This window comes from Anser cygnoides, chromosome Z (assembly GCF_040182565.1).
Source record: "Anser cygnoides isolate HZ-2024a breed goose chromosome Z, Taihu_goose_T2T_genome, whole genome shotgun sequence".
Taxonomy (NCBI): Eukaryota; Metazoa; Chordata; class Aves; order Anseriformes; family Anatidae; genus Anser; species Anser cygnoides.
Window position 1 is genome coordinate 59,286,411 of NC_089912.1, and position 12,294 is coordinate 59,298,704.

The window sequence follows — 12,294 nt, forward strand, 5'->3', positions numbered from 1 at the left end:
ACGTAAAACAGAATATTCAGGGACTTAGGCCAGACAATAGCCAGAACCATACAAGTTGAAATACGGCTTGGGCAAGACAGTGGACGTGGGGTGAGGGAGGCTTTGCCCAAGCGCCCTGCCTCTCTGCCCTGCCCCAGCAAGAAGTGCGAGCGGGCAAGGAGGGAGTCCTCTCACTGACAGAAAGGAGCCGTGGGACCTCCGGCTGCGGCTGTCCTCCTGACTTTGAGGACGTAACCCCAGGGACCTCCAAGGTACGAGGGTGCCCTTCGGGAAAGCTTGCCTTGAGCGTAAGTTCCCGTTGCTGGAGCGAGGCGCGAGCTGCGTGGCTGTGAGACGCGGCCAGCAGGGTCCTCCTGCAGAGGAGGTGCCGCGGTTAACGCTTGCAGTGCTCCCAAAACAAGTGAAAACCACGCAGGGAAGTGACGGGGACTCTGGAAGCCCAGCTGCAGCAGGCTCCCGCCAGCGAGGGAGGTGGCTGCGCTGGTACGCGAAGAATTTGCGCCGCAGCTTCCTTTTATAGGAAGCAGCTCCTGCTCCTGGGAAAACACGGCGTGATAGATCCCACATGGCAAAAAGGTTTCCAGTGATCTGTCAGAGCGGCTCTGGAGGCTGTCAGAGCCTGCCTCGCGGCTACTTGCTGCCGTGCTGGCTGACCTGCTGTGGGATTTTTGGGAGACCATCCGCAAGAGAGCGTGCGTCCTGCGTGTGCCAGGCTGGGTGTTGTTCCTCCTGCCCTCCATTTTCATGTTGGAGGAGCAGTACAGGAACTCTTTCAGCGCTTTGCTGGAGGATAAGTAATGGAGAGATGCAGGTTTTCAGGCTTGGTACCTTAATGCGAGTTTCTCGTCCCATGTCTGAAGAGCCGTGGCCAAGCGTTTGGAAGGGTGGGCTGCGCAGTTGCCACTTGCTGGGTTTGGTGGCTGCTGGTCCTCGTCATTGCTGGGCTTTGATACAGGTGCCTAAATCTGCAGGAGCTCAGTACTGCCTTCGGGAGCTCTGCCTGAACTCTTTTACACTCACCTTGCCTAGATTTTGGTATTAAGTGCACATTAACTGCAGGCAATGTAGCTGGGGAGGAGGAACGCATTTCACACGTCTGCCGCTTGTGTGTGCGCGGTAGCGTGATGCTTCTGTTTCTCCCTGTGCCAGGATCTCCCAAGAAACCCATCACGCGTGAGAAAGCGTGTTAGGCAGTCGGCATGCATCCTGTGAAAGCAAAAAATGCAGGCTCGTGGTGCCGCCTGCCTCCTGTGCTTCTGGAGTGAGCGAGCTGCGGGGAGCACAGCCCTGCAGCCAGGCGCGTCAAGGGCGGCCCTAAGCTGTGCCACCGCTGCGGGCACCTTGCAAACGATTTTTGGGTGCTAGGGACAAGGCCGGGAGTGCTGTGTGGGTGGCTCTGCTGCCCAGGAGAAGCTGCCCAGCCTGAATCCCGCAGCTTCAGCTGTCCTCACCCCGAGCTGTGGCATTTCCATCACTTTGCAAGATGTCCGTGGGAACAGCGGATACTCAGCGCACTCCCTGAGCGTGGCGCTTCGATACGGAAAACGAAGTTGGACGTGGGTTGCGTGATTGCATCGGGTCACCTGCCACCAGTTGATAACAGAATGGTGTTTTTTAGGCACTAAGGCAGCCTGGAGGCAGTCATTTGCTTTCTGCGTGCTCAGTGGAAGCTGCTGACAGCATTACCAGCTGCCATTAGGGCTGACGTGCCACCAGGCTGGGCCTTGGGTAGGATCGGGAAGGCTTGCAGTTGTTGGCTTCGTGGCTGGGAGGACAGTTTGTCTTTCTGGCAAGGAGCAAGGACTGGTTTGGGGAAGATCTCCATGTGGGCAGCACTCTGGCTAACAAGGCTGTCATGCCAGCATCTTCTGGACATGCTGACCCCGCTCCTCACTTCGGGGTATGATGTTTCCATGGGGCTGCAGACCCTGCTCCCCGGGAGCTGGTTCCCCAAGGTGAACGCAAGCCTGGAGCTCCTTTTGGAGGTGGGCTTGGTGCCGTGGGCAGGTCTGTGGGGTCGGCCGGTCTGCTGGGTGGGTGCTGCCTCAGCCGTGCCTGCTGGATGAACACCAAGGTTGCCCAAAAATGCTCGTTCTTCCTGAGCTTATTTGCTGATTAAGGCTAAAACTGCGCAATTGGAGGGCTAAAGGAGGAACCCCATTTAGATCACTCTTTAAAATAACAGCTATTAACTTCATTGTGATATATAATTATTATTAATCACTACTAAGTCATAATAATGGGTTTGCACATCTATAGGCTCTTTCTGCTGCTGGTTCCCTGCCTTGTGGTAACAACGAGCAGGGCTTGGGCTTTGTGGCAAAGGTTTGGAAGGCAGTTTGCAGACCCCAAGAGCTTATAGCCTTTGTGCTGTGACAAAGGATGGGGAGACAGGAAAATATAATAGAGATTCGAGGTTGTTCCCTATTAGTTACCATATAGGATACACCTCTGGGTCGGGAGTCCTGGGCGGCAGGCACTGTGCCACCAGGAGCCCAAGGGACGGCTGCTCCCCAAGGAGCTCACAAGCACATCCCTTTGCTCGGTTTGCGAAGGCATCAGCCCCTTTGTTGCTTGCATGTGGCCTAGGGTTTTTGTTCAAAACCTCTTGTTTGTACGTGCCTCGAGGGTGAGGCGAGGTGGGAAACCTACTCCCTTCCTGCTGCGGTGGGCATGGGAGGCTGAGACGTGACTCACCCGTACTGCGTGGGCAAGGTTGGTCCCGTGGCACCTGCCCCATTAGGAGGTTGTCATTAAGAGGTTGTGGAGTCCTTGGAGGTCTTGGAGATCCTTGGAGATCTTCAAAAGCCGCCTGAGAAACCTGGACGGGACAACCAGCGACGTGATCCATGTCCCGTGCATCTGGGCTTTGGTGCTCCGCGCTGTCGTGCCATTAGGAGAAACGGTGATTTGGGGCGGCGGTGGGCACGGTGGCGGCTGTTTGTGCAGTGACATTTCTTACCTGCGTTTAGGTGGAAATCTTTCCTGTGTTTACGTGGAAACATCCCGGTGGCTTCTAGAAGCGGGCAGCGAGGAGGTACTTCCCTGGCTGGTAGCTGGATGGGGTTCATTTTGGAAAGGGAGAAGGTTTAACTTTAGTTAGACATCGACGTGGAGGGCAAAGCTTTGCTGGGGGGGCTTGAATTGGTCCAGACGGAGCCGGCTGCCTCCCGTCCCGAGGTGGCTCCTGCAAGGAGGAAGGGTCACCATCTGAGCTCCTGCATGGCTCACGTGGGGAGCCAGGGCTCGCAGGAACCAGCAGCGGCACCTCCGTGAGCCTGTGATTGCTTTCTGGTTTTGTTTTGCCAAGCGTGTTCATCTTGCGCTTGTTGGAATTCGGCAAAGCCCAGAAATCCGTGATAGCAGCTGAAAAAGCCCCGCGTGAAAAGGCTTCCTGAGGGTGGCAGCCCTCACCTGGGCACGTTTTGGGGGGCGCTGGGACATCTCTGGCGGAGGCGGGGAAGGCGGTTAGGTGATAACTGGGAGAGACTCTCTGAAATGGGAGAGACAGCTCAGAATGGAGCAGGCTGAGAGAGCAGGGGAGGATGAATGGTGCAGTGCTTGGACGTCATCTCGCAGGACCCTAAAACCATTCAGGTTGGAGAAGACTTCGGGGGGGGGTTTCTAGTTCAGCCCCTTGTCCAAAGCATGACTTTGCGTTTGTCCAAAGGACGGCCTTCTGCTGAATGTGGATATTAATTAACCTTTTTCTGCATTGGTCGGCATGCTCTGACCAAGAAGCCCGGTTGTAGGGAGCGGGGTCAGAAGGGAAATCTAAAGGAGGGACGCAGAAAAGTCGGAGCCGTGAGTTACCTGGGAGCACCAGGCGGTGCCCGTGCCGCTGTGCCTCCCCGCTGACACCCCCGCTGGTGACAGCAGCCCGCCAGCAGTGGCTCCAGCTCCGTCGCAGAGCTGTCGGGGGGACGACGACGACCCCGCGGGGTGCTGGTCCCTCTCGTTACGTGACTCACACCAGCTCCACGCGGACTAATCGCGTGAAGGTTACGTACCGCGACTCGTTGGTCGTTTATTTTATTGTGAGCATGAGCTGTCGACCAGCTCGCTTTGCTCTCCGTGCCCGGACGCCTGCTGTAGGGAGCTCTGTGTGCAGTGACGATCCTAAACCCGGCGCAGGGGGTAACTCATCACCGCAAACGCGGGGCACTTCCACTGCCGAGCTCTGGTTTCCTTTAGGGAGACGGAGGCCCTGAAAATGACTCGTCTTTTGGAGCTTTCTGCTGGAGACCCTGCAACGTCTAAAATACGAGGTTTGGGCTTGTTTGCGGCCCTTTGTGACTTTGGCCAAACCCGCTCCCTCTCAGTCCGTCTCTCCTGCCGCAAATGCGCAAAGCGCTGGCGGGGGGACGTGGAGGAGCATCCCAGGGCGAGACCTTCCCTTGGCTCCGTGCCCTCCAGCATCACCCCAAAAAAAAAGGCAGAAAGCCCTCTCGTGCTGCTGTGGCCCTGGGGACGGGTCACCCTGGGGCCCTGCAGGCTGAGCCCCGCTCCAAGCTGGTGACAGCCATCCCCTTCCCCATGCACAGGCACCTCCATGCACTGCCGTGCCCTCCAGGACGTGCTGTGCTTCCAGCTCAGGACCTGACAATTTCTTTAGCACTTCCTATTTAATAATTGGTGCTTTCCACTTGATAATTGGCACTAATTAGCTAAGGGGTGAGAAGCATGCCCCTCCGCCGGGGCTCCGCACTCTCTGGGGCTCTTCTTTTTTTTATTTTTCTTTTTTTTTTTTTTTTTCCGTCTTAACATGCCACATGATTTTGTTCGGGAGCTAATGTGTGATATTGATCTACATAATGAGCCTTTTTGACAGTCTGGGCACATTTGGGAATAATTCCTTGAGCAGACGAAATCCTTAGGCCAGAACTGCTCGTTCTCGGCGGTTTCCAAATGAAGCCGCAATTGTTCCGAAGTGACAGATGAGAAAGAGTTAGGGAGCTGGAAATTACACGGGCTGGGAACAGATTTTTCTTCTTCCCTTCCGGATGGCATGTGACTCACTCAGATTTTGCTTGGTAATTTTATACTCCTCTCCAACCAGGCTGTAAATACCGGTTCCTGGAGCAGGGGAGGGCGAGGGATGAAATCCGTGTCCTTCCGTGCGGCAGGAGATCCCGGTTCCTCACCCCGCCGCCCGCAGGGAGGGAGGAGCACGAGCCTCGCTGCAAGGCTCTGGCCCTAAATCCTGCTTCGTTCGCGTGGAAATGCCCCTTCCCATCCCAGGTGCAAAAGCCTGGTGGTTTCTTTAAGGCGCGAGCGGCATTCAGCCGCAGAAATAGGGACGCGTTTGTTCCCCGGATGCTCCAAGCCACGTGCAAACACCACGCGGCTTTGCAGTTGCACAAGAAGTAGCTGGCAGCTGGTTGATGCAATTTCGCGTTCACTCCCCAGAAGAGGCTGTTGGAGTAGCAGGGCACGGGGCAGAGGAGGGCTCTGTGTGTGTGGTTCCCCTCCTGTGGCTGTTGCAGGGCTGCGACGATGGGTTTGTGGTGCAGAGCCCCCCGGCCACGCCGTGCAGCGAGTTCCTCAGTTTCCGCGTTATGTGCAAAATACTTAGTTTCGATGGCCCTTCTCTGACGGTCCTTCATCGTGGCCACCTGCCTTCCTGGGTCAGGGAAACCGGGGCTATGTTCCCCTGGGGCTTTTGCTGGCGTTTGACCGCCTGCCAGCCAGGATGCCCGGAGCCTGCTCCTGGGGTGTCTGGGGGAGATAAACACGTTTGCCATTACAGGAGATTTGCGCCCAGGCTTCGTCATGTTTATTTCGCAGCTGTAGCCAGCGATCTCCAGTGATTGCCAACCCTCCCCGTGCCGCTTCCGTTTTTAATTTGCCAAGGCTCCCCGGAGGCTGGGCGATGCGGAGCTGCCGTGTGATTAACGAGGAGCCTGCGGCTGCACGAGACGCTGCTTGCAGCCCCAGCAGCTCCCGCCGGGGTCAGTGCCGGGGGGGGGGACCTCTTGGGGAACCCGCCGTGGGTTCGTCCTGCAGCCGTGCGGGTCCTCCACGCGAGTGTGCATGCACAAAATCCAGTGTTTCGTGGGAGCGTCGGGTTCGTTGTGCAAGCGGTGATTCGGTGTTGTGCAGTAGCCTCCTTGCACGGTCGTGTGCGTGGGCTGGAAGCTCCTCTGTTGGTCGTGCGATGGAAGAGGGGCACGGCGGCTTGGGGAGGAAGGCGGTGTTTGACTGTCTGGTGGGCTGCTTGCTCCATCCTGCTTCAGACCCCAGGGAAGAGGCAGAGGGAGGGCTGTGGGGTCGGCATCACCCGCTGGATGCGTGAGCGGCGGCTCCTGGCTCCCTCCTGTGCTCTGGGAGTCGTGTGAACCCTGGTCTCTCTTGAGGAAGCGTCCGTGGCCGCTGTCATCGGGGCAGAGGTGTCCTGGTGCAGTTCCTGTTTCAGGGAGACCACGGCAGGACCCCTCCGTGCCTTTCATTTCTGGCCCTGCTGGCGGCGCGGCTTGTCCAGCAGCCGCCCCGCTCTGCGCCAGGGGAGGTGGCGTCTCGGTGACGTGAAGGAGGTGGCCCGTTGTCAGAAAGCAAAGCTGGCAGGCTTTCCAAGGAGATCGGTATTCTGGCAGGGATGCACTGGGCAGGCACACGTGGTGACCACAGGAGGATCCGCCCGAATGCCCTCGGAGCTGCCCGTACCGGTGATGCTACGTGTGAGGTTTCAGCGGCTTCCCTTCAGTAGATGCACGCCCTTCAAACGTCCTCACTCACAGGGACAGCTGCGGGACCTTGTGCTGAAGTTTTTAATTTCCTCTGTGGATCAGAGGAGGTAAAAGGGGTTTGAGCTCAGTCCCTGGCATCTCCTGCAGGGGCGTACAAGTACGCGGGGGTGCATCCGTTCGCGTGTGTTGGCTTTGGAGAGTGGCAGGGGTTGTTGCTGGGAATGCAGGGGGTTGTGTTTTGCAGCACAGCTCCTAATTCCTTGGTGATCTGTGCCCCGAACGAGACTATCCTACTCTCCCAGTAGGGTTTGTAACGTAAGCCCCTGGGTGATGGCTTCTTATTGTGCTAGCAGTAGTCTGCATGCACGCTTTTAGGAGAGGGCTGTGCTCCTGGAGCAGGAACTGGGGGGACGGGTGGCCGTCGGGACAGTTAGGTAGCTGAACCAAGCCCTGAGAGCCGGTGGTTTAATTCGGTACCTGCCTCTGCTTGTGTTTGCACAGCCTTTTCCTCCTTTGTTCGTGTTCTGACTCTAGCCCGTAAGAACGCGTTTAAGATCTGCACAGAGAGCACGTGGTGATCCGCACGGCGGCTGCCGCTCTGAAGGCGTGCTTCCTGGCTGGGCTACCTGCTGGTCCCCTGGCATCAGCCACTCCTGCAGGTACAAGCCCCCGGGGTCCCGGTGCCCCCTGTGGAGCCAGAGCATCCCCGGGGCGATGCGGTCCCTGCGCGGGGCACGGCATCCTGCGGGGCTGCCAGCCAGCCGGCTGATGCAGAGCGCGCCATGGTGCTCTGCAGGATGTTTTCCCCTTTCCTAATGCATTTTTAACAAGCGGAGGCTTTAAAAATAGGTTCTGGTGTGATCGCCGCTTCACCTCCACGTCCAAACCTCCTCGCTGGACCGCTTGCAGGCGCGCTGCTGACTCAGCACCTCGCTCAGCGCCGCGGTCCTAGAGAAGCCTTGCAGCTTCACCTCCCCGGCCACAACCCGAAGCTCGTCATCCTCCCCCTTCCAGCGCAGCCAGCTTCTAAATTAAGCTTTGTTAATTTCTCGGGCGTGTTTATAGAGGTTTTCTGCAGCTTTGGTTGTTGAGGATAGGCCAACGTTGTCGCGGCCCTTAGGTGCGGGATCACAAGATGGGCGTCTTGCTCGTGGACGCGCTGAGCCTCTGAATGTGCCCGTGCAGGGTGAGCCGGGGTGCTGGAGCAGGTGTGCTGGTGTCCGTGTGTCCCGCTGCACGTGGTGGCTCTGGGAGGCTGCACCGTGTACCTCCCCGTGCAGGATTGCAAAGGGAGTCCCTCGGAGCCGGTGGGAGAAAAACGCTCGTGAAGGAAGAAGGGGGCGTCTGTGCCGGTGGGAGAGGCAGGCACAGCTCAGCAGGTGGCCGAGGACTCAATTTCCACCCTCTTTCCTCCCCAGGCCCCCTCCGTTCCCGCTGTCCCAGCTGCAGTGATGGAAAACTCGTCGGTGGCGTCGGCCTCCTCGGAGGCGGGGAGCAGCCGCTCGCAGGAGATCGAGGAGCTGGAGCGCTTCATCGACAGCTACGTGCTGGAGTACCAGGTGCAGGGGCTGCTGGCCGACAAGACGGAGGGGGACGGGGAGAGCGAGAAGACGCAGTCCAATGTCTCGCAGGTGGGTGGGGAGCGCGGGCTGAGGGGGGGCTGCGGGGCTGGGCGATGCCAAAGCAGCTCTCCTAGCGCAGAAACGCAGTGAAACGGCGGATTTGGGGCAGCTTTCTGCTTCAGCCAGCTGCGAGGACTCCCCGGCTCTGCGTTTTGTGTTTGTCATGAAGTGGGCTTGGGGTCTGCCTTGAGGTTTTTTGGCTTCTCCGGGGTTCCTGTGTCAAGCGAAGGAGGCTGGGGAGAGGCCGCCCTGCACGCGGGGGCTTGCGGGGTGCACGTGTCTGGAGGCGGTGGGTGCTGTTGGGGTGGCACCTCCACGCTGTCCCTTGGGAGCGGACGCATGCAAGTGGAGTCTGACCCAAACAACACCCCGCTTCACCCAAAAAATCCCGCCAGCTTTAGGAAGAGCTGCAGAGACCCAGCAGGGGGGGGATCCAAACATTGAGAAGCGCTCCCACATCCCTGTGTGCCCGTGCTGCTTCTCTCCATGTGCATGGGGATGTTAGTGAAGAGACAGAGGTGCTAAAGGCAATCAAAAGCCCCACGTGCCCCCTAACAGCGTGTCACGCTGCTACACGTTTTAATTGGTGCAAGAACCTGTTTGCTTGCTTTGTGGGCGCTGTGTCAGAGAAGCAAACTGCCCTGCTACAGGGGGTGCAAATACTCAGCAACGAGAGCGATCGCATAAGGGAGATGAGGTTTGGTGGTGTCACTAGGAGCAAAAAAGAAACGACTTTAAAAATCGGCTTTTTAGCTCCAACAGGAGGAGAAATTAAACCTTAAAAATTGGCTTTTTAGCTCCAACAGGAGGAGAAATTAAACCTCCTGAACTGATGTTGTTGTCCCAAGGGAAATCCTCTGTGTCATGGAGCCAGCGCTGCTGGAGATGGGATGGCCAAATGGCACGGGGCTCGTGCAGGGGGCTGGGGGGCTCTGCTCCGTGCCCTTGGGTTCGTGAGGCTGCAGTGAGCCTGGGTCCGTGCTGTGGGATGGTGGGCACGCTGCTCTCCTGCCCTGCAGGGTGGCAGAATAACGGGTGCAGGCTATAAACCATGTGCGTGCTGCGCCTGGGGACCGGGTAAGAACGACGTGCTTGAAGCCAGGATAGGCGCTCCCTCCTTGGGGCACTTCACTAACAGAGCAATTCCCGCTGAGCCTTGCCAGGGCTTTCCAGAAGGGACTGGAGGTGTTTAATCATGGGTGGGGTGCCGGGTCCTGCGGGAGGGTGCAGTCCCTGCCCTTTGCCCCAAGACTGGGCAGCAATTCTCAGTCACCGGCATCGTGTGGCTGACGGGATTCCCTCTGCCCCACGGCTGCAGGGGGGCCAGGGCACCTCTTCCCAAGCCGGGCTTGCTCTGGGATGTGATTTCTGCATTATATTACGTATTGGCTTGAAGAAATCACCAGCAAAAGGAACCTCCTAAAGAACAGGTTTTGCTGAAGAGAGGTCCTCTGCGAATTGACGATCAAAGACATTACAAGTGGGGAAAAATACATTTAAAAATCGAGTGATCCCGAGCACTTCAGTGGTGTGTTTTTTTGTAACCCCAGGCTGGAAAATGGCTGCCTTTGAAGTGATGCTTTGGAGGGGCATCAGGTCAAACGGGCAAGTGCTGCTTTATTTAACGTGTCAAGTTGAGAAACACTATTGAATTAGAAACAAATTAATAGTCAAAGTTTTATAACCACTTTGCAATTCAGAAGAGGCTTAACTCTGAGCAGCAGGAAAACTCTCATCCTGATTTGCCCTTTCCTGTAAAGCAAAAAGTAAATGAAATCGGGAACTCACTTAAAAGCTATCACCCGGACTGAGCGTGAGATGGGAGCGTGGCTGGTAAATGGGGTTTGGTCTGCCCAAACCTCTGTCCTGGAGCCTGCGTCCCCCGCTGCGTCCTCGGGACAAAAGCTGCTAATTCTCCTGAGGGCCCATTTACAGTTTTTACGTTAAGATGTGGACCCCTGGCTGCCACAACCAAATCCATCTTGTGTTTGTGGGAAATGGGGCTTTGACTTTTCTCCATGGCCTGCCTGCATGAAAGAAGCTACTTTTTTTTTTTTTAATGTCAATTCTAGGGATACTGCCTTGAAAGGTAATCAGATTTTGTTTTAAAAGAAAAATAGTAACAGAAGACTTGAACACCGAATCTTTGAATTATGCTGCTTTTAAAGGCATCTCAAGTTAAGCAGCTAGATGCGGTTGTACCTCAGACTGTGGGTCCCTACGTGGAAATGGGATTTCTGTGTGACTCTCCAGGGAAATGCAGTATTTCACATTACTCAGGGCTGCGCATGGGACAAGAAGTGAGGCAGAGGTTCTAGATGTATCACCTGCTTTTATCGAGCCGTGCTTTCAGGGATGGACTAAGAAGGAATTACCTGTTGTCTCCAAAAGGCGTTTGCTTTCCCACCTGCCCAATAGCCCAGATCTGTGTAAGAAGTGATCTGGAATCGTTTATTTCTGTTTTTCTCTTCCTGATTGCTCCTTATCAGAGCAAGCCATAAACAGGCACGTATCCTGCCCCTTGCTGGAGTAACTGCGATGGAGCCAGCGTGGGCTGCGTTGGTTTTCCAGCCCGACTGAAGGCAGCAGCCTCCCTTTCAGTGAGAGCCAGAGGAGAAAGGATGGCTTTATGGCTGAGGCGCTGGACTGAGACCAAGAAAATTGTTTTAACTGCAAGGCTCTGCCGGCGACTTAATCTTTAACTTGGGGCAAGTTCCTCAATCTCTCCGGAGCGCTTCCTTGTGGCTGCAGTAATGCTTCCTCGTGCCGGAGAGGGGACGCATCGGGTGCCGCATCCCAAATAGCTGCTCCCTGTGCCCAGAGAGCCCTGCGGGAGGCTCCGACGTGCCAACAGGGGCTGCACGTCGGGGGAGCAGCCCCTGAGAGAGGCAGTGCGAGGCAGAGGTGGGTTGTAACAGCCTGCCGAGGGCCTGGCACGGCCCTTCCAACACGGGGATCACTTTATGTGGCTTTTTGACTCCTCATCCTATTCCGTGGCTTCATCCGTGCCTGCCAGGAAGCTCTCGGTTGGTTGCTGTTTCTGCTGTTTGGATGGAACCCATTTTTTTATATTATTTTCCATCGGATGAGGCCACACACGTGGTACAGTCCCAGGATGAAAGACCTCAGAAATGGGAATGGTCAAAAAGGTTTGGTCTCAGCTGTGGCAGGAAGATCAAAATGATTTTAGGTGTCTTTTTCCTTGTGGAGTGGGTGTCAAATGGCCCCAAATTGAAATGATGCATTGCTGCAGCTGTGGCGCAATGTTTTGGCTGAACCTGCAGCGCTGTTTTCCGTCTCATTTAAAAATAAAAACATCGCCTTTTTTGATCCCCCTCATCCTCTGTAAAGGTGCAGCTGAGGTGGGCAGGCTGTGCTGGCCCCAGGCCACCGGGGTTTGGAGCCTGCAGGGAAAAGCAGGGGGTGTTTTTCTTGCAGAGCGCCCTTCGGCTGCCTGCGGCACCGCAGCTGGTGCGCGGGGATGGCTCTCACAGCTTTCGGTGGCAACAGCTTCTCCGGGAGTTTCCTGCAATTGTTCACGAATCTTTCCCCCGTTTGCCATCCGCGGGTGGAGCGTTTCCCAGCCAAAGCTTTTGAGATCATCCCTCGCTGTGAAAGGGAGCCCTGTTTCTCTGGAAAAAGAGATGGTGCCGCGGAGGGAAGGCTGGGGCTGCCAGGGGCACGAGTCACGCCGCCCTTTGCCAACAGTCCCTCCTGAAAACACGCTTACCCACAGGCGTGCGGTGATGCCCTTGGCCCGGACGGTGTTTGCTGCGTGCTGTGGGCTGACACAGCAGTTTCCCCTGCCCGGCTATTATTTTACACAATGCCTTTCTATCCCTTTTACAGTGGACGGCGGATTGTAGTGAGCAGCTTGATGGCAGCTGTTCCCCATCCAGAGGGAAGGGCTCGTCGTCTCACGAACACAATCAGGTAGGGCTGTGTTTAGCTCTTCCTCCCCGGGCATTGCCTCTCTTCTACTGTGT

The 12,294-nt window shown here is 56.5% G+C and overlaps 1 protein-coding gene across 9 annotated transcripts in view; it reads left to right on the forward strand.

Annotated features, from left to right (window-relative positions):
• CTIF (cap binding complex dependent translation initiation factor) overlaps window positions 1-12,294 on the forward strand; it is a 138,988-nt gene that overhangs the window by 20,873 nt on the left and 105,821 nt on the right. For 7 of the 9 annotated variants that reach the window (XM_066988826.1, XM_066988827.1, XM_066988828.1 and 4 more), the window contains 2 exons: window positions 8,105-8,317; window positions 12,158-12,241. In XM_066988826.1, coding sequence (XP_066844927.1) covers window positions 8,138-8,317; window positions 12,158-12,241 — 264 coding nt within the window. In that variant the 5' untranslated portion in view covers window positions 8,105-8,137. Of the gene's footprint in view, window positions 1-8,104; window positions 8,318-12,157; window positions 12,242-12,294 lie in introns of those variants that run through there. The other 2 variants (XM_066988825.1, XM_066988832.1) reach the window with 1 other exon arrangement.